This window comes from Nicotiana sylvestris, chromosome 7 (assembly GCF_000393655.2).
Source record: "Nicotiana sylvestris chromosome 7, ASM39365v2, whole genome shotgun sequence".
Classification (NCBI taxonomy): domain Eukaryota; kingdom Viridiplantae; phylum Streptophyta; class Magnoliopsida; order Solanales; family Solanaceae; genus Nicotiana; species Nicotiana sylvestris.
The window spans coordinates 17,306,228-17,332,623 of record NC_091063.1 but is presented as its reverse complement, the minus strand read 5'-3'; the positions used below and the strand labels follow the sequence as shown (position 1 = coordinate 17,332,623).

General features: G+C 39.1%; 1 protein-coding gene across 1 annotated transcript; it reads left to right on the top strand.

Annotated features, from left to right (window-relative positions):
- The first annotated feature begins 8,839 nt into the window (after positions 1-8,839).
- On the top strand, positions 8,840-10,457 carry LOC104245102 (glycosyltransferase BC10-like). The gene has a single exon (XM_009800671.2). It carries the CDS (start codon positions 9,021-9,023, stop codon positions 10,203-10,205), a length of 1,185 nt encoding a protein of 394 aa, XP_009798973.1. The 5' UTR covers positions 8,840-9,020; the 3' UTR covers positions 10,206-10,457.
- The last annotated feature ends 15,939 nt before the right edge of the window (positions 10,458-26,396 follow it).

Genomic DNA, 26,396 nt, shown 5'->3' with positions numbered 1-26,396 from the left:
TATTAGAAAGCTTGTACAGCGAAATATATGTCGTAATACTTAAGGGGAGCGATATAAAGTACAGTCAAGAGATAGGTTGTTCTGGGTAAAGACCGTTGGACAAAGGGGAATATTTATAATATATATATATATATATATATATATATATATATAGGAGGCAAGAAGACAATAAAGGGGGCCTCTCTTTCTCCCTCAAGAGACAGGGACACAAGAATAGGAGAAGAATAGGAGTGCCTTATCGCCGAAGTTCCAAAAGCCCGTCACATTGCATGAATTCTTTCTTGGAAAAATCCTTCATGGGAGGAAATGCTCTCGGCACACGTTAAGCCAAGGTAGGCTAACTTGCACCGTCAATGGCTAGAAGGCGTAAACAACCAGTAACAGCGACCGTTACTGTCACACCTCCTTTTTCCTACACCCCCGGAAGGGAGTATATAAGGGAGTTTTTCCAATTTAAGTGACAATCGAAACATGACTTATTTTTATTAAAAATCAGAGTCGCCACTTGGGATAATTTTATGGTGTCCCAAGTCACCGGTTCAAATCCCAAATCGAGGAAAAGATTGACTCTGTATTATAGTCCGCGAACCAGAAATCCAGCTAAGGAATTCTGTTAAGCCGAGAGAAGGTGTTAGGCATTCCCGGATTCTGTGGTTCTAGCACGGTCGCTCACCTGTTACAATTGGCCTAATTATTTGATTTTTACACGTTTTAAACCTATTGTGCATTTTTTTTTAACTTTTTAGCCGCTTTTAATATTTTGGAAAAATTCAAGGTTATTTAAAACACATCGTAAGCCACGCTACATGAAATGCACCCGTGGTTCACGACACGTTCTATTTAACCTTGTTGGAAATTAAAGTTGGGTCACATGAAATGCGCACCCGGATTTGAAGATTTACGTATCACGATCATGCCACTTCAGGCCCATCGTACAAGAGAGCCTTATCCAAGAGCTCCACTTTCCATGGGAAAAAAGTCTTTTGTGCTTTCAAATTCATGAAGCTTATGCATCCCATACTTTGAGCCAGCACTATAACAAGACTATTGGTATCCAATTGCTTCGACAGGATAGAAATTCGAGGGAAGTGAAAGACGAGGCAGAACTACAGCAATACCGTCCTTTGTGACCATATACAAAAAATCATGAAAACTACAACCTATAACTTCGTCAACTATAGCATCCCAAACTTGAATGTTATAGCAGCTGTCATCATTTACAGTCAAGTTTACATGTAAACTGGAATGAACAAGTTGACACTTGACATTTCCCTCAGTATATTTCTGTTCACTAGCCGAGTGAGCCCAAAAGGAGAAAAACAAACAACAACATCTTCTTTGGATCCATCTATACCAATGAAAACTTTTCTGCTATGGCATGAATGTGATCTACTACAGAAAATCCTATTCTTATTTACATCGGTAGCATCAGATAGGCTACTCCCATATGAGCCATATTTCCTTAACATTTCAAATATGCTTAGACTAATTTCTATAATTCCAGTTTAAACAAAACAACTCAAACAATGTATAATACCAAACAAGTATAATAGTAAAAGTTATAAATAAATTAAAATGGCCATGAGCTAATCTTTATAATACCAGAAAATGATAAATTCTCATTTAGCATGGAGTAAATTAAACTAGACAAATATTATTTGCACACCAATAAGAAATAAGATCTGAAATAAAAATGAACAAAGTTGGAATATAACCTCAAGCAAAACGACTCGTCTTCCAATTTAAGAAGGAATTTCAAGTATGCATATGTGCACAAGCCATGGTTGACCAAGAGCATTGAACAAAATCTGAAACATGGACCGTGAACCGGAATAAACAACTCGCAGGCGATCTCGACTTAACCGGAAAGCCTCACTAGCGGCCTCGAGAAGAGCCTCGTCTCAGTAGGGTCAGAGCTGCTGCATTTTTGCAGCTTTTGGGGTCGTTTTTTGGCTACTTCGATGGCTGAAAATGGTTAAGAAAGCAGTGCTTCAAAGCTGGTTTTTACAGCTGAAAAAATGATGTTACAAAGGTGACGTTTCAGTTATGTAAAAGGTGGTTTTGGGGTGATTCAAAGCTGAAGTTTAGGGGTGTTTTTAAGCATTTTAATGGAGGTTTCTCAATGGATTTTTGGAGGAGAAGAACTAGCTTTAATAGGTTTTATGACTGTGTTTTTCATGGTGTTAACACAGTAAGAGTGAAACCAAGTAAAGAAGAAAGGAAAAAGAGATCTAATGTTGCTGCCCCTTTTCTTTGTTTTTGCTCGTTTTCTATCCTTTTCCAGATCTATTTTTTCCTGTTTTCTTGTGCTCTGCTTTTTTTTTCTGTGTGTGAGTGTGTTGTCTTTTTAAAAGAGATGAGAGAGAGGGAAAATGAAAGTGAGATAGGGGTGTGAGCTGTAGGGAATAATTCTGTTGCCTTGGAAAGGGACGTATCTGTAGTGTGCAAGAAAGAAGAATAGAAATGTCATGTAACTAAAATTTCAATGTATATTGATACAAGACAAAAAATATACTTTTCCCCAACAAAAATGTGAATGTCCAGGTGATATTGTAACATGCATCTTCAATTTGGATTGAGTGACCACATGAGTTTGTTGCAAAAATTTGATGAAGGAGAATCTTTAACAAGCTCCATTTTTTTTGTTTCTTCTTGAAAGTAATAAATAGACAAAGTAAATAATACTCCTACTTGACTAATATAGAAAGATTAAATAATACTAACTACTCAAAATTTATTTATTAAAATCCTTAACTTGAAAAGGATAGAGTAGACCCGTTAAAAATATATTTTTGAAACCTTTTCTTTCTTTTGAGAACAAGAACACAATTACAATTTAAAATTGTGACTATTTTTGTATTTTCAAGATTATATAAAGATAAAAAATAAGGTACTATTTTTGTATTTTTTTAATTTAAATTTATGAAAGATACATAAACTAAAATATTTTTGTAATTTTTATTTTTTGTGACGGAATAAAGTAAAAGAGTCAAAATTAGTTGAAATAGAAATATTAGGCCTAAATTAAATATTTACATACTAAAATATGAAAAATCTTGGGGAGGGTCAAAATCACATGTCTACCTGTAACTCCAGCGACTTCAGGGATGCAAACATTCACTCCATTAACGTTTGGTAGCTTCCTTCCCACTCGATTCCAACCAATTCGAGAGGAAAGTGAGCTAATTACTGAGAATGAATATAACAGTGATAAGCAATGGAACAATACTGACTTAGTGAAGGAGAAGGAAATTCAAAAGTGTAAGGACCAATTGCCAACAAGTCCGCGAAGGTTACAATTCTCTGAAGCTGGATATTTTGTACAACCATCTCCAGATCTAGAACAACATGCAGCAACAACAACAACTGGAAAGGAGTAGGAACAACATGCAAAGGAGCTCAAACAGCATAATCGCAACTCTCAGATAGGAATGCAACTGGAATATGTTCCACCAAGTCATCGAGATGGTAAGATAGTTATTCAAATTGTTGAGGAAAATGTAAGAGAGTTGAATGACCATTGGGCTACTGCCTTAATTGGATATGTCCTTAGTGATGCTCCGTATGAGAAATCTATGGAGACTTATATTGACTCTGTTTGGGATTTTGTCTCAAAATCTCAAATACTGTATCACAACGATAGTTATTATGTGTTTAGATTTTCAACAACTGAGGAGAGGGATTTAGTTATGCAAGCAGGTCCATACTCGTATCACAACAAACCTTTCATTTTGCAGAATTGGAAAATTGATTTTCACTTTGAGCCTAAGTGTATTACAACAATCCCATTGTGGATTCATTTCCCTAGCTTACCTGTTGGATATTGGACTGCTGATGCACTGAGCAAAATGGCTAGTGCTATAGCACTGCCTATGTATACTAAAGATTCACAATTGATTTGAACAAAATTTTCCATACCAGAGTTTTGGTGAAGGTTGATATCACTAAGCCATTATTGGAGAGTATAGAGTTTGTTACCTCTTCTGGCACTAGGAAGCAGGAAATACTCTATGAATGGAGGCCAAAATTTTGTAGTGAATGTGTTCACTTTGGCCATGACAAATTTGAATGTTGGAGGACTAATCACCAGAATCATGAAGAGGCTGAATTCAAGGCTCCTAAAAGAAGAAATAGGGGCAGAAGGAAGAAAGTAGTACAGGAATAAAAACCAAAGGAATAACAAGAGCAGAGAGATGTAGTAGAGGGGGCAGATGAAGAAAACCTACAAAATGAGGCAGACAAGGGCAAACAGAAGGCAGTATCTGAGAATGTCTCTACTCAAAGGGTGCAGGTGATAAATAGAAATGAAGAGGGCAGGGGTCAGCACAGTCTAGCTGCATTATAGCGGACTCACTCTGATGAGGCCAACACTACTAATAGGTTCAAAATATTGGGAGAGTGTGGGCAGAGCTCTGCACAAGGAGATGGGGCTGCTATTAAACCTATCCAAAACCACCATGATCATTTGCACTTGAAATATAAGGGGACTGAATAAGCCCTATAAGCAGTAGAGTTAAGACTCTTTTTGCAAAAGAATAAAGTAGACATTCTTGAGTGTCTAGAAACTAGAGTAAAGGAAAGGAAGGCAAAAAATATAGTGAATAAGGTAGCTAAAGATTGCGGATATTGCTGTAATTACACTAAGGCTACAAATGGAAGGATATGGTTGTTATGGAGGACAAACTTGATATTTAAGGTAATCCAGATTCATGAGCAATTCATTCAATGCTCAGTGGAAGATCCAGTAACCAATTCTCTGATTATGTTGACAGTAGTATATGCTAGGAACAAGGTACAGAAAAGGGTAAGTCTATGGAATGACTTGCAGATATCAGTGGGTCAAATTCAAATACCTTGGCTCATCAGCGGAGATTTCAACAATGTCTTAAACCACAGATGATAGGTTAGGACAACTAGTGACAAGGAGCGAGGTACAAGATTTCAAGCAATGTATTGACAATATGCAGCTAACCCCATTAAGAACAAAGGGATGTTTCTATACATGGTGTAACAAGCAAAAAGCAAATGATAGAGTATACAGTAAAATTGATTGGGCTTTTAGTAATTTCAGCTGGACTAAAAGTTATGGGCATCTGGAAGCTGATTTTCTAGAACCTGGAGTTTCTGATCACTCTCCAATCATTGTCAATTATGGAAAAGAAAACTATCCATCCCAAGACTTTCAAATTATACATGGTAACAATGGAGCATAAGGATTTTAGGCCTATGGTGGAAAAATTATAGCAACAACAAGATGAGCAGGATCCTATGACTACTTATATGGCTGAAGCTGCAAAGACTAAAAGATGAGGCTAAAGGACGGAACAATGAGATGGCAAGTTATGAGCAAAGACTGACTCAAATCAGGCAGAGGTTGGAATGTACTTAAGCTAATATGGTCCTGGATCCTTTCAATCAGATGTTGATAGAGCAGGAGAAACAGATTATAAATGAGTTGGAGAAATGGAGTACTATAGAAGAAAGGATATTGAGGCAGAAATCTTGAGCAACATGGATTGATTATGGTGATTCTAATTCTAAGTACTTCTTTGCACAGATGAAAACTAGGGCAAGTAAGAATACCATTACAACTGTATATAATGACATGGGAATGAAGATCACTGATCCAAAAGCTATGAAAAAAGAGTTTATCAGCTTCTTCACTCAGCTAATGGGGAATGCCAATGGGTTAATGCCATGTCAAAACACCAAAATTATTAAAGCAGGGAACTGTCTTACAATACAATATCAACATGAACTAATAAGGGAATTAATTTATGATGAGATTGATGAAGTTGTCAAGGATATGACTAAGGATAAAGCCCCTGGAGTTGAAGGTTATCCTATAGAGTTTTTTACCAAGAAATGGGAGATAGGGAAGCAAAACATTTGTGAGGCTGTATCATACTTCTTTCACACAGGTAGAATGATGCCAGCATGGAATTGTACAACCATTACATTGATTCCTAACGTCCCAGCTCCAACAAAAGTGAAGGATTATAGGCCTATTGTTTGCTGGACTACACTGTATAAGATTGTTGCCAAGATCTTGACTAGAAGAATAAAGAATGTAATACATGTGATTATTGGGAAGTCTCAATCTACTTTCATTGAAGGAAGGAATATCATTGACAACATTCTATTTAGCCACGAGCTATTCAAAGGCTATAATAAGAGAGGTTTATCTCTTAGATGTGTGCTTAAGGTTGACATTAAAAAGGCTTATGACTCATTGGATTGGCAATTTCTTAGGTGCATGCTTACTGACCTTAGTTTTCCATAGAAATTCATCCATTGGATAAGGAATGTGTGTCAACAGTATTATACTCTTTGGTACTCAATGGTGGCTTTACCAAACCTTTCCAGGCTAAGAGAGGGAATAAACAAGGGGATCTTATGTCTCTTTGTCTATTTGTCATTGCAATGGAATATTTACAAAGGGAGATGAGCCAACTATCAATCTCAAAGGAGTTCAAATACCATCCAAGATGCAAAAAAAACTAGGGGTGACTCATATTTGTTTTGCTGATGACCTATTAATGTTTTGCAGGGCAGATATAACCTCAATAACCAAATTGCAGGAAACCTTTAACATATTTTTTACTGCATCTGGCCTTCAAGCAAATATAGATAAGAGTTCTATGTATATTGCTGGTGTTCAACATCATATCAAAGATCTATTGCTCAATCTCACAGGATACACAGAGGGATCTATTCCTTTTAAGTACCTGTGAGTTCCTTTATCTGCAAAGAAACTGAACATCCACCAATGCCTGCCACTGGTGGAAAAGATTACTAAAAAGGGTAAATTGCTAGTCAACTAGGATGCTATCTTACTCTGGAAGGGTGCAACTCATTAAGTCTATACTATTTGGCATACAAACTTACTGGGCTCAAATATTCCTACTGCCTAATAAGATCATGAAAATGTTTAAGACCATATACAGAACTTTCCTTTGGATGTGATCAAATGTCATTTCCAGGAAAGCACTAATAGCTTAGGATAAGATCGGTCAGCCTAAAGCAGCAGATGGATTAAACATTATCAATATGAGGTTATGGAACAAAGCATCAATTCTAAAGCAATTATGGCCATTGGCGATGAAGAAAGATGACTTATGGATCAAATGGACTCATAGTTACTACATAAAATACAATGACATTGATACAATGGGCACACCTAAGGCAGCAGCTTGGTTGGTCAGGAAGATAATAAAAGCAAAAAGAGACTTGGTACATGTGAACTCAATGCATGCCAATTTTAATATAACATTGGCAGACATGGTGAAGTAAGGCAGATTCCAAATTCAAAAAGCATACATTCAGATGCTACCTCAATTCCCCAAGGTTAGCTGGAAGAGCATACGCCTGCATACACAGGTTCACCCAAGGTTCAAATTTCACTTATGGTTGGAAATTCATCAAAGGTTAGCCACGGTAGACAGACTACTCAAGTTTGAAATCCAAGTACCACAAGATTGTATTTTCTGTGCTAGAAGTGTGAAAATATTTAACCATCTTTTTTAACTGTTCAAACACAAGCATAGTTTGGGACAAAATACTAAGGTGGCTGGAAATTACAAGGAAGATTGGATGCTGGCAAGATGAAATAGAGTGGATCAGTAATATCGCAAAAAGGAAAAATGGCATGGCTGACATTACCACTGCAGCTTTTGCGATGGTAGTATACTGTATTTGGCGTGAAAGGAATTCCCTTAGATTTAACAAAGGCAGATATATGGTGGATGAGATATGTAAAGAGATTTCTCTACACATGCACATACAAGGGAGATCAAAAATCAAATGGCAACAAACTTTGCAAAGATTGAACAAGTACCCTTAGAGTAGTCATTATTTGATTGATAGTGTAATTAGCTTGCTATTTGTAATAGTGATTAGGAGGTTGATGGTCAGCATTAACCTAATTTTGTAATGACAGTTTTTTGATGAAATGAAAAGTTAGTTTTATAAAATAAAAATAAAAAAATAACGCGAAAGTTTAGATCTTGGTTGTAGATCTTTGTAATCGTCATCGCTGAATCAATAAAGATAGATCTCCTAGCTATCAATGACATTCCTTCTTTTCCTTCTTTGCTTTTACATTACAGAACAATACGTCAAAGATGTAAGCTTATCGTTTATACTTGATGTCTTTTAATAATTTTGGAAAGAGTTATAAGCTCGATCATATTCGATTCTCGTGTTTAACATACTTTGATCTAGAGTTAGTTATATTTGGTTAAGATTTACCCTTTATCTCAGCATTAATTAATTTAGCAAAAAGCTTGACGCTTTTTGGTCAAACAAGTTCCTGGCTTAATCACTACAGTTTCCAAATTACTATTATTCTATCTCAATTAGAGTATTTTTCTTTTTTTAACAAATTAAGGTGAATATTATAGGGCTTTATTTGCTTTTAGTCCGTGTCGGAATTATTTACATTCGATAATTAAAACATATATAAAAATTTATATAACTTGTGTATATAATATACAAAATATGTACTATATATATTTCTAACTATTATCTGGAGAGGCAGCTACGGAGTGTCAAAATTAAATAACTCATCACTTTTGCATTGCACGAGTAACTCGAGTCCGAAGCATTTCTTGTTGGATATTTCATGTGGGACACATTCTTAATGCCACCAAAACATGGTCCCACCTTTATATGCATGTTCACCACGTAGATAATAATCCAAACTTAACCAACGAGAAAGATGATGCACAACTTTCCTATTCACACTACACTTTATTTTAGATTTATCCACTCTATATAAAGAGTGATGGCAGCTCAAAATTCAAACAAAAACAAAAACCTAGATATATTACATGCGAAATTTTTACATAATAAAACATAAACAAATTATACTTTCCACTCTAGCTAGTATTTTTTTCAAGTTCTAACAGTAGTATTGGGACTTGTAATTAATTAGCTCAACCCTAACAAATCACCATCTTCATTCCATCCCCCCTCCACCCTCCACCACCCACCACCTACCTTTTACCTCATTTAACATCATGTTTTCTCCTTCTCCAATCTCTCTACTCTGTGCTCTTTTACTTTGCTTACCACTTGCTATTATCTTTACTATCACTACCCCTCTTAATAATATTACACCACCTCATGCCTTAAATAGTACTAGTAGTGACATACGTTCTACCCCTATATCCACATTCCCCCCACCAACAAATCATAGTATCCAACAAAAACACAGCAAAGAACATCCTAGTACAGAATTATCTTCAGTAGTACATTTGCACGAGGAAGTTGATGATAACTTACTATTTCAAGAAGCTGCCAAAGTCGACTCAATACCACAACCAGTTACAGCACCAAAGAAACTAGCATTCATGTTTCTCACAACCACACCACTTCCATTTGCGCCTCTATGGGAGCTTTTCTTTAATAATACGCCTAAAAACCTTTACAACATATATATACACGCCGACCCACGTTTCAACTATACGCCGCCGTTTCAAGGCGTGTTTGCTGGCCAAGTCATCCCTTCAAAACCCACTCGCCGCCACTCTCCAACTCTGACTGCGGCGGGGCGCCGTTTACTCGCCCGGGCACTCCTCCATGACAAGTTGAATTACATGTTTGCCCTTCTTTCCCCATCTTGTATTCCGCTTCACTCTTTTAGTTTCACTTACAGAGTTTTGATAAACTCTAAAAAGAGCTTTATTGAGATACTGGGGAATGAGAGCTGGGCATACGACAGATGGGCGGCGCGTGGGGAACACGCGATGCTACCGGAAGTGAAGTTTGAAGATTTTCGAATTGGGTCCCAATTCTTTGTTATAAAACGTAAGCACGCGCGGATAATTGTGCGTGACAGGAAGTTATGGTCAAAATTCAAGCTACCTTGCTTAGAAGCTTCCACGTGTTATCCTGAAGAGCATTATTTCTCTACGCTGCTGAACATGGTAGACCCGCAAGGTTGTGTTCCAACAACTTTAACACACGTTAACTGGAAGGGTAGTCAGGGGGGGCATCCTCGTACTTACACAGCTAGCGAGGTGGGACCAGGATTGATCTCGACCCTTCGATCGGCCCGGCCTCGATATGGTGATGAAGTAACCAACAGTTCGGATTTATCTGTTGCTAAACGATATGACCCTTTCTTATTTGCGAGGAAATTTTCTCCAGATTCTCTCCGGCCATTAATGAATATATCGAGCGACTTTATCTTTAAAGATTGACCATATTTAGTTGTGGTTCTCCTCTTTATTTTTTCTACTTCAGATTCCTCAGCTAGTCAGCTATAATTCTTTATCCGACAAAGCTCCGGAAAGAAACAATTTAAGAATAAAAATAAAAAATCTCAACTTGGCAAAAGTCAAAAAATAAATTAAAAATCCTATCTCATTATTTTTTTTAAAATTAACTTGTGCGTATTTCAACTATTACATATGATTTCTTGGGGCTATTTGTTAATTCTCACCGGTACAGATACTGAGTAATTATGTTTATCAAAGTTTAGTCAGACGAAAATAAATTACTTAATGTTTGTCAATTGTTGGAATTTAAATTCAAATTTTTAAAGTTTGCATTCACTTTATTGATCAATAAATCAACCTTGATCGCTCGTTAAATATTTCTCAAAAACAAGTTGAGTAATAATGTTTTCAAAGGTACGTTTACACGTGAGAATTACCTTGTTGGCCTAATAGTATGATCAGATTAGGTACATTTAATTAAATGGTCTAATGGACCACTAGTAGTAGTACTCGTGATAATCTATGAAATTAGCTTCAACTCACATCATTCATTTCCTACTTTGCTTTCGGATAAAATTGGGGCTACTGAGCGAACCAATTTTTCGGTGGGGCAAACGAAGCAAGGACATGATTACATTGAGTCGGAATCGAAGCTAGGAACCTCTTGTACTAAGGTTCGAACGAAGTGCTTACCACCGGAGCCATCAAGACAATACCTCCCGAATCCTGTTCGAGCTCCAAGACCTTGAAAAGGATTACCAAACTGTTGTACACGACTAACGAAGGACCGTGATATCCGTGCCCAACTGAATATCATGGCGTGGATCTCGGCCCGTATCGGCAACAGAACAGTGATTAACGAAAAAGAAGATTTTTACTTTTCTTAGAATTGTACTAGGGATGAAATTCTCCTACTATATATAAAAGAGGTAAATTTTATTTAATAAGAGCACGGTAAAACGCATATCAAGGCAATATAAACTTGCTTTCTTTGCTTCTAAGTTATTCAAAAGTTCTTATTTTTCTCATAGCTCTTCACATATTATTTGGCTTCGAATCGAGGGCAGAACAACTGTTAAGCTTAGGCTCGAGCCCGGAGTCAACATCACAACTAGTTTGGTTATTTATTTTATCTTTAATTCACTTATTTAACGTTATTGATCACTTATATTCAATTAATCCACATATCTTTAAAATCACGTATAAATTCAATTGTTATCCATTTTTAAGGGTAAACAGTTTGGCGCCTACCGTGGAGCTAAGGATAATAGTGGTGGTTTGATACAAATTTTCATAACACACTCTATTTTACGCTTGCTCTTTAAGGTTTCAATTTCAGGACATCTTAAATTTTTTTTGTCAAACTTTCAGTCTGCACACTTAAACGTTGATGTTGAGTCAGGCCATCATGACGAAAACAACAATATGGTGCCTAGCAATGAGGTGCCCCCTGCTGATCCCAACGGAATCCCAGTTGTAGAGTCAGTTGATGTTAACTCTCATATGGCCATCGACGCCAACCTGCCTACCGATCCTGAGAACAAAGTTCCTGGAGGAACCCGACCAATGGCTCGAGGAGCGCCCGAAGGTGAAGGCGACGAAGTCAGTTTACGAGTGATCTTCGAAATGTTGCAGGCCAAATATGCGGCGATAGTCCAACTACAAAATCAAAGTTGCGTCCCTAGAAGAGTCGAACCCAAACCATCCCGGAAAAATACCCGAAGAAATGAGTAGATCACCGAAAGGCCAGGATAAATAAAGACCGTTGTCAACCCCGAAGTAATGAAAATGTTTGAAGCATTGGCCAGATGAGTGGAGTCATGTGAAAAGAAAATTGAGGAAAACGACAAGAAGGTAGAGACATATAATTCCTCGGTGGATCAAATCCCAGGAGTGCCTCCGATATTGAAAGGCCGAACTCCAAGAAATTTGTCCAAAAGCCTTTTCCTCCAAGCGCGACACTGAAGCTAATCCCGAAGAAGTTTCGTATGCCCGATATTCTGAAATATAACAGAACCAAATATCCAAATGAGCATGTGGCCTCCTACACATGTGCCATCAAGGGTAACGACTTGGAAGACGACGAAATTGAGTCGATTTTGCTAAAGAGGTTTGGAGAAACTTTGTCAAAAGGAGCAATGATATGGAATCACAACTTACCCCAAATTCCATTGATTCGTTTGCTATGCTTGCAGATGCCTTTATGAAAGCACATGCCGGGGCCATCAAGGTCGAGATTAGAAAATTGGACCTTTTCAAGGTAAATCAAAGAGACAACGAAATGCTCAGGGAGTTCGTATCGAGGTTTCAAATGGAGCAGATGGATTTGCCACTGATTGCGGATGATAGGGCCATTCAGGCGTTCACCCAAGGACTTATCCCCCGAATCTCATTGGCTTCACGCCAGCTAAAACAAAATTTGGTAGAGTACCCGGCGGTAACTTGGGTTACGTCCACAACAGGTACTAGTCAAAAATCAGAGTCGATAATGATCAGCTCGGGGCCCTTTCTGGGTCTGTTTATCCCATCCGAACTGAAAACAGATCTAAGAGAGTCGTCGGTCATAAATCGAGATCGATCCGAGACTGGTATCAATCATATAGAGGAGTTCGAGGGGTAACAGATCTGGGCGTCACCTTACGAGGAACAAAAAGAAGAGCGATCAAGGCCAAAATAGTCGGGGTCCAATGAGCAAAAATAGTTTCGATAAACCACTCAGGGCCAGGGAGGCACTATGATTATCGGAATATAACTTCAGTGTCGATGCTGCCAGGACCGTATCAGCCATCAGACGCATCAAAAAGACAAAGTGGCCTCGACCACTGCAGTTTGACCCCGCCTAGAGAGATTCCAACTTGATGTGTAAGTATCATGGCACTTATGGTCACAGGACTGAAGATTACCAGCAATTGAGAGGAGAAATTGCCCGGTTATTTAATAACTGACACCTACGAGAATTTCTGAGTGATCGAATCAAAAATCACTTTAGAAACAGGGACGCCAAAAAACAGACTGGACAAGAGGAACATCAACACGTCATCAACATGATCATTGGAGGGATCGATGCCCCTCAAGTGCCGATGATAAAATGCACTAAAGTGTCGATCACAAGAGAGAAACACACCCGAGATTATATCTCGGAGGGAACTATTTCATTGAGCGACGAGGATGCAGAGGGTATCGTACAACCTCATAATGATGCACTGGTAATTTCTGTACTTATCAATAAATCTCGAGTTAAATGTCTGTTGATTGATCCAGGTAGCTCGGCCAACATCATCAGATCGAGGGCCGTAGAGCAGTTGGGTTACAAGATCAAATAATGCCAGCATTTCGAGTGGTGAACAGATTTAACATGGCATGCGAAACCACTAAAGGGGAGATAACCCTACCCGTGAACACCATCGGGACCATCCAAGAAACAAAGTTCTATGTGATCGAAGGGGACGTGAGATATAATGCTTTGTTCGGAAGACCATGGGTTCACAACATGAGGCCAGTGCCTTCGACATTACACCAGGCATTAAAGTTCCTTACTCCGGGTGGAATCAAGACGGTATACAGAGAGTAGCCGGCTACAAGAGAGATATTCGCAGTCAAGGAAGTACTCCCGATGCCTGCTGTCCCGACATTGAGGAGCATAGAGACGACCAAAAAATTAGAAGTCAAATAGCAACCACCGATGCTGGTCTCGGTCGGACAGGAGGAACGAGGAATTGACGAGGAGGATGATTACAGACTTTCGAGATCATTCATAGATCCCACTGACACCGACACCACTAAATTGATGGTCGAGGAGCTGGAGTAAGTCATATTAACTAAACACCTACCGGATCAAAAGGTATACCTTGGCACGGGGTTAACCTCCGAGCTCAGGAAATAACTCATTAGTTTTCTTAAAACTAACATATCTTGTTTCGCTTTATCCCATCTTGATATGATAAGGATCCCCCCGGAGATAACCACTCGTAAGTTGAGTTTGGATCTAAAGTTCCACCCAATTAAATAAAAGAGGAGGCCTCAGTCCAAATTCAAGAATGCATTTATCAAAGACATGTATTTAATCTCCTTAAAATAGGTTCTATTTGGGAAGTTAAATACCTAGACTGGTTGGTGAGCGTAGTGGTAGTGCCTAAAAAGGAAATAAATTTAGTAGTGTGTAGACTATAATGACTTGAACGAGGCATGCCCTAAGGACACTTTTCCTTTGGCTAACATCGATCGCACCATCGATGCAACGGCTAGGCACGAGATACTCAGCTTTCTCGACACCTATTTCGGGTACAACCAAATCCGGATGGACCCAGGCGATCAAGAAAAGACTTCTTTTATCACTAAATTCGGCACCTATTGTTATAATGTAATTCCATTCGGGTTAAAAATTTGTCGAAGCCACTTATCAATGCCTAGTAAATTGGATGTTTGAAGAACGTATAAGAAAATCAATAGAGGTTTATATTGACGATATGTTAGTCAAGTCCATGCGAGCAGAGGACCATTTGAAACATTTGTGCGAAACATTTGACATATTGAAGAGGTACAATATGAAGCTGAGCCCAGAAAATTCGGGGTCATATTCGGAAAATTCCTCAGGTTCATGGTGTCCAATCGAGGGATCGATATTAATCCCGATAAAATCAAAGCTATAGAAGGCATCACCATGGTGGACAGTGTCAAGGCTGTTCAGAGTCTAACCGGGCATATAGCCACCCTGGGCCGATTCATATCGAGGTCCTCAAACAAAAGCCATCGATTCTTCTCACTATTGAAGAAGAAGAAGAAGAATAACTTTTCTTGAAACCAAGAGTGCCAAAAGCTTTGGAAGAACTCAAATGGTACCTTTCAAGTCCACCTTTGCTCCATATTCCGAAGGTGGATGAACACATGTACCTTTACTTAGCAGTATCCGGGGTGGCAGCAAGTGGATTCTTAGTTTGAGAAGAGGAAGGTACGCACTTTCCTATTTACTATGTTAGTAGAACTCTAAACGAGGCCGAAACAAGGTATCCTCACCTGAAAAAATTGGCGCTCACTTTGCTAAGCGCCTCTAGAAAGTTAAAACTATACTTTCAATGCCAACCCATATATGTCGTAACCTCTTACCCACTGAGGAAAATCATGCACAAACCTGAGCTCTAGAGCCGGTTGACCAAATCGACAGTCAAAATTAACGGGTACAATATCGAGTATCGACCTCGAACCGCCATCAAATCACAAATTTTGGCAGACTTTGTACCCAATTTCACGCCATCCTTAATACCCAAAGTCGAAAGGGAATTATTGTTAACCTCGGGGATTACCTCGGGAGTTTGGAACCTCTTTACAGACGGTGCTTCGAATGTAAAGGGGTGCGGGCTCGGCATCATGCGGAAGCCACCTGCGGGTAATATAGTTAGGCAATCTTTTAGAATTGTAAATTTAACTAACAACGAGGCCGAATATGAGGCCATGATTGCAGGTCTCGAATTGTCTAAAAGCCTTGGGGTCGAGGTGGTCGAAGCTAAGTGTGATTCCCTCCTTGTGGTAAATCAAGTCAATGGGATATTCAAGATAAAAGAGGAATAAATGCGAAGGTATTTAGATAAGTTGCAGGTAACACTGCATCAGTTCAAAGAATGGACCCTACAGCATGTGCCCCGAGACCAAAATAGCGAAGCCGATGCTCTGGCTAACTTGGGATCATTGGTTGATGATGATGAATTCAGTTCAGGAACAGTCGTACAACTCATAAAATCGGTAGTAAAAGAAGGCCATGCCGAAATAAACTCGACAAGTTTAACCTGGGATTGGAGGAACAAATACATAGATTATTTGAAGACTAGGAAGTTGCCTTCTGTCACGAACCAAACCCCGCTCCGGTCGTGATGGCGCCTCTCGTGAAGACAAGGCCAGCCAACAAACCCATATCGCCTTTTCAAAAATAGTTAAACATTAATAAATAGTTTAAATATGATTTAATGATATAATTAATGGAAGCACAACCCGACACAGCCCTAACCGGGGTGTCACAAGTCACGAGCATCTACTAGGGTATAAATGCAACTGAAAGCCTGGAGTGTACAAATACAGACTAATGAAATGAGGAGAGAGAAAAGCAGTGTTGCGAACGCCGGCAACTACCTTGCTAAACCCTGATGACTTTGACTCTGATCAGCCAAAACATACCTGAATCTGCACACAAGGTGCAGAGAGTAATGTGAGTACTCCGACTCAGTGAGTAATAATAATAAATAAAGACTGAAGGCAAGAAATCACACAAAAACACAAGGTATTCTATACTGAAGCAGTAAAATCACTTTAAACAGTAAAGCAGTGAGAAATCAAGTGAAAATCCCTTTTTTTTCCCAACAAGTAAAGCAAGTAGTTTACAAGTGAGTAACAAAAATGATAGAAATGTAAACAGCCCCTCGGGCAAAACATGTAAAAAAAACCGCCCCATCGGGCATAATATCAACAGAACCAACCCCTCGGGCTCAATATCAGAACAGTGCCAGCCCCTCGGGCTCAATATCAGAACAGTAACAGCCCCTTGGGCTCAATATCAGAACAGTAACAACCCCTCGAACTCACTCTCAGAATAGTATTAGCCCCTCGGGCTACCTCACAATCACTCATATCAGCCTCTCGGGCATAGTATCAATCACTCAGAACAATGGGTACCCGCGCTCACTATGGGTGTGCAGACTCCGGAGGAGCCCCTTACGGCCCAAGCACTATATTAAGCCACCTCGTGGCATCATCACTTAGCATATCCTCACATCACTCAAGCCACTGCGTGGCATATAAAGTATCTCAGGCCCTCGACCTCATATCACTCGGCCTCACATCACTCAAGCCACCATGTGGCATAAATAGTATCTCAGGCCCTCGGCCTCATATCACTCAGCATATCCTCACATATGGCCCTCGGCCTCACTTAGTCCGAAAATCATCATAAGCCCCTCGGGCATTTGTAAAACAGTAGTTCTCAGCCCAAAATACCATTTAGAAATATCATTTGAGTTTTCAAATCTGCATAAAAGCGGCTGAGTTTGTAAAACAATAATTATCAACAGGACTGAGTTTAAATATAAGTCAAAACAGTGATAAAAATTCCCAAAGGATTCAAATAATTGGCACGAAGCCCAAGTATGACAATCAGCCCAAATCATGATGATAACAAATAAGTTTCAATCAAATATGCTGTAAAATCATCAATCGGGATGGACCAAGTCACAATCCCCGATAGTAAAAGATCCCGCGCTTATCATCCAGCGCGTGTCTCACCTAAATATAGTACTACGATGTGCAAATCCGGGGTCTCAAACCCTCAGGACATCATTTACAATCATTACTCACCTCGAACCGGCTAATCCTCTAGCTCGCGATGCCTTTGTGTCTCAAATCGACCTCCGAATGCCTCGAATCTAGCCACAATAATTCGATTCAGTTAATAAAAATTATAGGAATTAATTCCATATGAAATTCTACATTTTTCATTAAAAATCCGAAATTGCACTCAAAATTCGCCCGTGGGGCCCACGTCTCGGAACCCGATAAAAATTACGGAATACGAAACCTCATCCAACCATACCAATTTTACTAAAATCCGACATCAACTCGACCCTCAAATCTCAAATTAAACCAAGAGGGGTTTCAAAATTTTCCCAACTAAATTCATTATCAAAATTCCGGAAGGCTCGAAATCAAATTTCGATCTCTAGAACTAAAAATGGATCTTTGGATCATTACATGCTTATGCTCAAAATGACAAAATCTTCCAAAAACTCTTCCAAAACATATCCGAGCCTCATGGGACCCCGACCAAACATGCCAACACACCCCATAACATAATTCAAACTTGTTCCAACCTTCAGAACGCTCAAAACAATATCAAAACATCAAATCACCCTCGGATTCAAGCCTAAGAATTCCAAAACTTCCGAAATTCGAATTCGATCAAAAAGTCGACCAAACGATGTCCAAATGACCTGAAATTTTGCACACACATCACAAATGACATAACGAAGCTACAACAACTTTAGGAATTCCATTACGACCCTCGAATCAAAATTTCATCTATCAACCGGAATTCGCCAAAATATTAACTTTGCCAATTCAAGCCAAATCCTTCCAGGGACTTCCAAAATGCATTTCGATCGCGCTCCTAAGTCATAAATCACCCAACGAAGCTATCCAAATCATAATATTTCCGATCCGAGCTCATATACAAATAAGTCAACTCTTAGTCAAACCTTTCAAATTCAAAGCTTCCAACTGAGACTGTTCCTTCAAATTCATTCTGATTTTTCCTGAAAACCAAAACCAATGATCTACATCAGTCATAATACGTTACACGGGGCAAGTCATGCTCGGGAACTGGCGATCAAAGTGCAAAAGTTCAAAACGACCGGTCGGGTCGTTACATCCTCCCCCACTTAAACACACGTTCATCCTCGAACGTACCCAGAGCTGTTCTAAAAGCCCACCAATCGCTGAATAACCTTACCATGCATATAGCCGGGGGTGATCCCACGTCACCCTATCTCATATAGGTCTGATAACACCGTTTAACTAAAATTGCACAATCTAATCTAGCCAATAAACTATAGAACCACATTTTCACTTCTAAAACCATCAATATGATCAAAACATCACACCTATACTTTGAATAGACCCGAACTAGCTATAGTAACCCATGCCTGCAACCTTGGGAGCAATCCCATGATATACCATATAACTCTAACGCTCGTAGCAATAACTTCTATTCACAGCAGCTGCCCATAACAACCAAATACCGATAGAAAACCTCTTATCAGCTAAAGTCTCATTCCAACACTTTCATATACTGCCAACGATAAATGAAACACGCAATAAACCATAACCATTTCTCAGATCAACCATTCATGAAGCCATTTCTCCTCTGGCAATTACCATAGCAATTTTTTTTGAACCGAACCTCGATGTTTACCCATCAAACATGCTGAAATCGAATCCGTTTATTTTCATTAATGATCCCAACGATCTACTCTGACCCAACACACTACCCTGGTGACATGTCACACCAATAGAGGCCTAAGCCACATCTAGCATAATACGCGCACCAATAAGCAACGGTCCGAACATACTCAAATCATGAAAATGACTCAAATGAAAGAGTTGTACCTCAAGCTCACTAGTACCACCACAACGCAGGACCGAGAACCCGTCTCACATCATAGGAACAGAATGCACGAATCTAACCTACAAGGTCATACCTCCACATATATTCACTGCAATGCACGACCTTATTTAAACACTGCTCCACATGGAACCACCTTAAGTCACTATGCTCGAAATTGACAACCACACACAATTTGATATCTGGAACCAAAGCAATTCATCATACTCACGGTGAAGCAAATAACATACACCACGCAAACCCGATAGGACGTAACCGATACACCATTCACCGAGCAACACCCGATTACTTTTCCCGCTCGACTTTCACTATGAGCCCCATTAGAACCACACCATATGTGCCCATAACCAATAAATCATAATGTCTTGCAACACATAAATGCAACTCATAGACCTCCCTAGATCACTAATAAGCTTAATAACGGTCGAATCAACCTATCCCTCAACAATATATTTCGGGGCCAACCAAGCCGACTCGAGCTAGAACACGCATCCACATTGGCCTGACAACGAACTCCTTACCAAGGAAGCCTAAAGTTGCTTCTTCAACTACCATAACTCCTGCCGGAGCCATACGATACGGTGCCTGGCATCACATAAATACCGAAATCCATAACCTCGCCCAACGACATGCCCGGCCACAAGAAACGCTTCTGGAAAGTCCCTCAACACCAGAACTGAATCAATGGTAGAAACCTCTGCACTGACATCCATCACGAAGGCCCAATTAAGAAAAACAATCCTTCCTAGCCGTCCGCTGGGTCTATGAAATATAAACCACTCCACTAGAACATAACCCGACGCACATCGCCACTCAACCTATGGCATTTCCAACCTAGCCCATAACGCAATAGTCCAGAATAACCCAACACTGAGACGTCAGTCTAAATCCCCAATATCACATCCAAAATCTGACATACCAAGCAAAGAAAGATCCACTTGGGCCTCCAAATCTCGGTAGTCACTAAACAGTGTTGATACACATGATCTACAATGACAACATAGTCTGAATATGAGAACTTCCGTCTCCACGTCCATACGACACATGAATCACCATATCCTATCCCAATTTCGCCGTCCGAATATATGCCACACCTCTAATACCCAATCATTCCACTATAGATACTCTAAAATTTCTCTGTGCCACCAAGCAAACCCGAATATCATCAGTCGATCTAAAAAAAGGTGTCGCAATACTACCGAAGTGCTATCAACTTAATAACATTGCCCTTTTACTAAAACATAAACTCTCGTCAAATTATTTCCAATTAGCAGTACCATTTCCTTAATCATCTGAGGCTACCCGCTGCCTAAGAGTTTTATGAACTTCCTTTCAGAACTGAACTGTAACTCATCTAGCCAAGAACTTCCATTGATTCCATCTAGAATAAAAATCATTACATATCCTATGCTTCTCTCACTCGGAGAAATTGCACCTCTCCAACCACGGTAGAAATCAATAAGAACTCTCCCAATTCCATTTGCACAAATTCAACTGCCAGGACTGAATCCTTCTAACTAGACCAAGCTAAGCAAGCCATCAAAACCCAAGAGCATTGTTGCAAAATAGCTGTAGGAACTCATTACCTCGAACACACACAAGGAATTAATCAAATCCTTACCATACCGATTTGGTCTACTATCAAGATACCCCATCTATCTAAATTCCTTCTGATTCATCTTCAACATGATATTCCTTCTTGCTGTAGCACCACAATTTCCTCAACCTAGGCTTATCACACGAAACCCAAGCATAAAGTTACACCATCTAAGGCTCCTAAGCCGCTGAATACTCTTTAAGTGTTCCCCAAAGCCATTACCTTCACCTTCCCAATACTGATATATAGAATCCCATAATTAATATAGGAAATACCACAAGTCTTGCCATATTCCACTGAAAACTCAGTTTCTATCCATAAGTACAACTTAGAAGCCTCCAATTATTGCATATAGAGTTTTGAACACAATAGGACCATTCTCTAGAGTCTTCCACACTACTCAAACCGTAGTTAGATTGATTAAACGAACCGAACAACCTGTGCTTCATTATCACTCCGACACTATAGAATGTGACCTCATTCCAATATAATCAAGCAACTTCCTACTCTATGCACCAAACATTCGTTACCAACCACAACTCAAGTCATTCCCTGATTCTCGTACACCCATAAAGCATAACATAGCCTTTATTGAAATTTCCTTTACTCGAGCCACAACTGATTTACAAATATGCCTCGAACTGGAACCATTAGAGCACATAACCGTGCAATCAACTATTCAATAGCGGACTCGCCCACTTGGCTCGAAGCCATAGATCAACACACGCTCAATAACTCATAACAATTATACTCTATTGATGCCATGATACCATAATGAGATTAAACTCAAATTTTTATAAGCTTGTGAAAACACAGATCATCTAGAATTTTAACTCTTCTGCAAATCTCGCATTCCACTCTCGCAATAGTTACACCCACTCACTAAGTGACCCAATTTAAGTTGCAACACATATCCTTCACTCGTAAATCTAACAGACACATAAGGATCGTACAACCTCAGAACACTTCGCATAAGATAACCCATCTTTTTCGCCTTAAACTAACATTTATGTATACCTTCCATCGTCATAACCATTATGCAGTCACTTAGTCTTCCTGAGTCTGAACTCATACCGCAACATGAAATTTACTTCACTTCCAACTAGGACACATAAAAAGACTCTTTGCACACCCATAACTCGGGGCTATACCTCAAATCAAGATGGATACATCTCGCAGTACTAACATACTCATCACATAGTTATCCAGCCATCACTCCCACTAATAGGGACACTACCGAACATATAAGTTCAAAAATACTTGCTCACACAATCAGCACCTCGGTGCTCAAGCCATAGGCAAATATTCGGCCTCAAGTCCTCCAGACTGGCCCAACATCAAACTCACAAAGATCACATCTCGCCCCTCGATCGGGGAATCACAAACCATCAAGGCACTTCTGATACTGAGCGCTCATGCGCGCATACGAACGCATGGAAGGAATTCAAAGAGTTACATTTCAAGCTGAATCAAAGGACGCATGATAAGAATTCAAGAATGTGAAGTTTTCCTAAAGGTTCTGCAGCCTCTCGAGGATAAATACAGGCATCTCTATACCGATCTGCGACTCTACTAAACCTGCTCATGACTCGTGAGACCTATGTAACCTAGGCTCTGATACCAATTTGTCACGACCCAAACCCCGCTCCGGTCGTGATGGCACCTTTCGTGAAGACAAGGCCAGCCAACAAACCCATATCGCCTTTTCAAAAATAATTAAACATTAATAAACAGTTTAAATATGATTTAATGATATAATTAATGGAAGCACAACCTGACACAACCTTAACCGGGGTGTCACAAGTCACGAGCATCTACTAGGGTATAAATACAACTGAAAATCTAGAGTGTACAAATACAGACTAATGAAATGAGGAGAGAGAAAAGCAGTGTTGCGAACGTCGGCAACTACCTTGCTAAACCCTGATGACTCTGTCTCCGATCAGCCAAAACATACCTGAATCTGCACACAAGGTGCATGGAGTAACGTGAGTACTCCGACTCAGTGAGTAATAATAATAAATAAAGATTGAAGGCAAGAAATCACGCAAAAATGCAAGGTATTCCATACTGAAGCAGTAAAATCACTTTAAACAGTAAAGCAGTGAGAAATAAAGTGAAATCCCTTTTTTTCCAACAAGTAAAACAAGTAGTTTACAAGTGAGTAACAAAAATAATAGAAATGTAAACAGCCCCTTGGGCAAAACATGTACAACAAACCGCCCTACGAGCATAATATCATGAGAACCAGCCCCTCGGGCTCAATATCAGAACAGTAACAACCCCTCGGGCTCAATATCAGAACAGTAACACCCCCATGTGCTTAATATCAGAATAGTAACAGCCCCTCGGGCTCACTCTCAGAATAGTATCAGCCCCTCGGGCTACCTCACAATCACTCATATCAGCCCCTCGGGCATAGTATCAATCACTCAGAACAATGGGTACCCATGCTCACTCTGGGTGTGCAGACTCCGGAGGGGCCCCTTACGGCCCAAGCGCTATATCAAGCCACCTCGTGGCATCATCACTCAACATATCCTCACATCACTCAAGCCACTGCGTGGTATATAAAGTATCTCAGGCCCTCGACCTCACATCACTCAAGCCACCTCGTGGCATAAATAGTATCTCAGGCCCTCGACCTCATATCACTCAACATATCCTTACATATGTCCCTCGGCCTCACTCAGTCCAAAAATCATCATAAGCCCCTCGGGCATTTGTAAAACAGTAGTTCTCAGCCCAAAATACCATTCAGAAATATCATTTGAGTTTTCAAATCTGCATAAAAGCGGTTGAGTTTGTAAAACAATAATTATCAACAGGACTGAGTTTAAATATAAGTCAAAACAGTAATAAAAATTCCCAAAGGATTCAAATAATTGGCACGAATCCCAAGTATGACAATCAGCCCAAATCATGATGATAACAAATAAGTTTCAATCAAATATGCTGTAAAATCATCAATCGGGATGGACCAAGTCACAATCCCCGGTAGTAAAAGACCTCGCGATTATCATCCAGCATGTGTCTCACCTCAATATAGCACTACGATGTGCAAATTCAGGGTTTCAAACCCTCAGGACATCAATTACAATCATTACTCACCTCGAACCGGCTAATCCTCTAGCTCGTGATGCCTTTGTCTCTCAAATTGACCTCTGAATGCCTCGAATCTAGCCACAATAATTCAATTCAGTTAATAAAAATTATAGGAATTAATTCCATATGAAATTCTACATTTTTCATTAAAAATCCGAAATTGCACTCAAAATTCGCCAGTGGGGCCCACATATCGGAACCCGACAAAAATTACGGAATATGAAACCTCATCCAACCACGAGTCCAACCATACCAATTTTACTAAAATCCGACATCAACTCGACCTTCAAATCTTCAAATTAAACCAAGAGGATTTTCAAGATTTTCCCAACTAAAATCACCAATTAAATGCCAAAACTAGCAATAGATTCGGGTAATCTAACCAAAATTAAGTTAAGAACACTTATTCCATTGTTTTCTCTAAAAATCTCCCGAAAATCGCCTCTCCTCGAGCTCCAATTTGGTAAAAATGTTCGTCCCATTTTCAGAACTCAACATTCTGTCCAAAATTTCCGTGGTTACTGTTCACGCATTTTTACTGTTCATGGGTAATGTATACGGGGTACTGTTCATATGTACTGTGTCACACCTCCTTTTTCCGCCCGCACCGCCCGTGGAGGGGCACGAAAGGGAGTTTTTTCCAATTAAAGGACAATCGAAACGGGATTTGTTTATTTATTTCAGAGTCGCCACTTGGGAGATTTATGGTGTCCCAAGTCACCGGTTGAATCCCGAATCGAGGAAAAGAATGTCTCTGTTTAACAGTCCGCGAATCAGAAATCCGGATAAGGAATTCTGTTAACCCGAGAGAAGGTGTTAGGCATTCCCGAATTTCGTGGTTCTAACACGGTCGCTTAACTATTATATTTGGCTTATTTATCTGATTTTCTTCTTAACAATTAAGGACTTATATGCAAATTTGACTTTGACCCGCCTTTATCAATTTTATTAATATTATTATTATTTTACGTAGAATTGCAACGTTGTGAAAACGTATCTCGAACCACGTCACAGTCAATGCACCCGTGGTTATCAACACATTTCGACTTCGTTAAGATTTAGATTTGGGTCACATAAATGTGCACCCAAATTTAAGAAAATAAATTATTAAAAATGTGTCTAAAACGATTAACATATTGTTGTTTTGGGGAAAGGACACAAAATTTTACTAAATGGCACATCCCGAAATCTAAGTAATTAATGAAACATTTATCGAGGACCTCGTAATTTGTGTGTTATATTGGTGAGGCTCATCACATTTTTATTTTAAAGATCGTCCTATAATGACTATGTTTTATTTTATTTTTTATAGTAAATGAAGCAAAAGGTCCTACTTAAATTACATGTTATAGCTAAGTTCCGGATGCGATTTGTTAAAACGGAATATAAAGGTGCATATGAAAAGTCCGTTTCCCAAACATGAGCCCAGGCCCAACGTACATAGCATTTAACTGAACCTGGGCCATTGCATTCCAATATTGAGGCCTAATTAAATTATTCTACACATGTTCTAAATCTATAATGTTGAATGGTAAAGAAAAATGAAAATATCTAATTAAACAAATTACCCAAGTTTTAAAGAATTAATCAATTGGGGTGGGATAACTTTGAGATCTAATTTTAATTCTAACTTCAAACCATTGGATGTTGAAACTAGATTGTTATTATAATTAAAATGTTTTACTAGACTTGATTTTATTCGACATGTATTTAAATGCATAATAACTATTAACCGAACTAAAATGAACAAAATGTCATTGACTATATTACTACGCGAAAACTGTTCAGTTATACCAAAGGGAAATCAAATTTCATAAGAATAGTACATGGCATGTTCTAATTACAATTAGTGAAAAGAAAAGAAAGCTATATTAAGACTTCAAACTTCCATTCTTTAATAATTGTACATGCTTCTATATTTTCAGCATACAGTAGTCAGTGTATTCAGTTGTGTACCTGATTTTGGAAAGCAGAAAAAGAGGAAGATCAGCAAAATTACAGCAGCAGCATATACAACAACACCCAGTAGACCAGTAGCCAACAATAACAATAGCAGAAATCCCAGGAACAGATTGAAAACAAAAGAATAACCCCAACAACTCAATACAATCAGTCCTCCACCAAACAGAAAACCAGGAAAATACTAAACTGAAATCCAGCAGTCAAAATGAAACACAGACAGATGCAAGGGAACAATAGTTCCTGATTTATCAAACACTCAAGAAAAAAAAACAGACTGAAACTCTTAATGTAAAAGTTCAGCCTTAACACTCTAACACTAACTCTTAATGCACAAGTTTTGATTTTTCTG

Excerpts from the sequence above, each read along its gene's own strand:
- LOC104245102 (XM_009800671.2), top strand. The coding sequence starts at position 9,021 with ATGTTTTCTCCTTCTCCAATCTCTCTACTCTGTGCTCTTTTACTTTGC.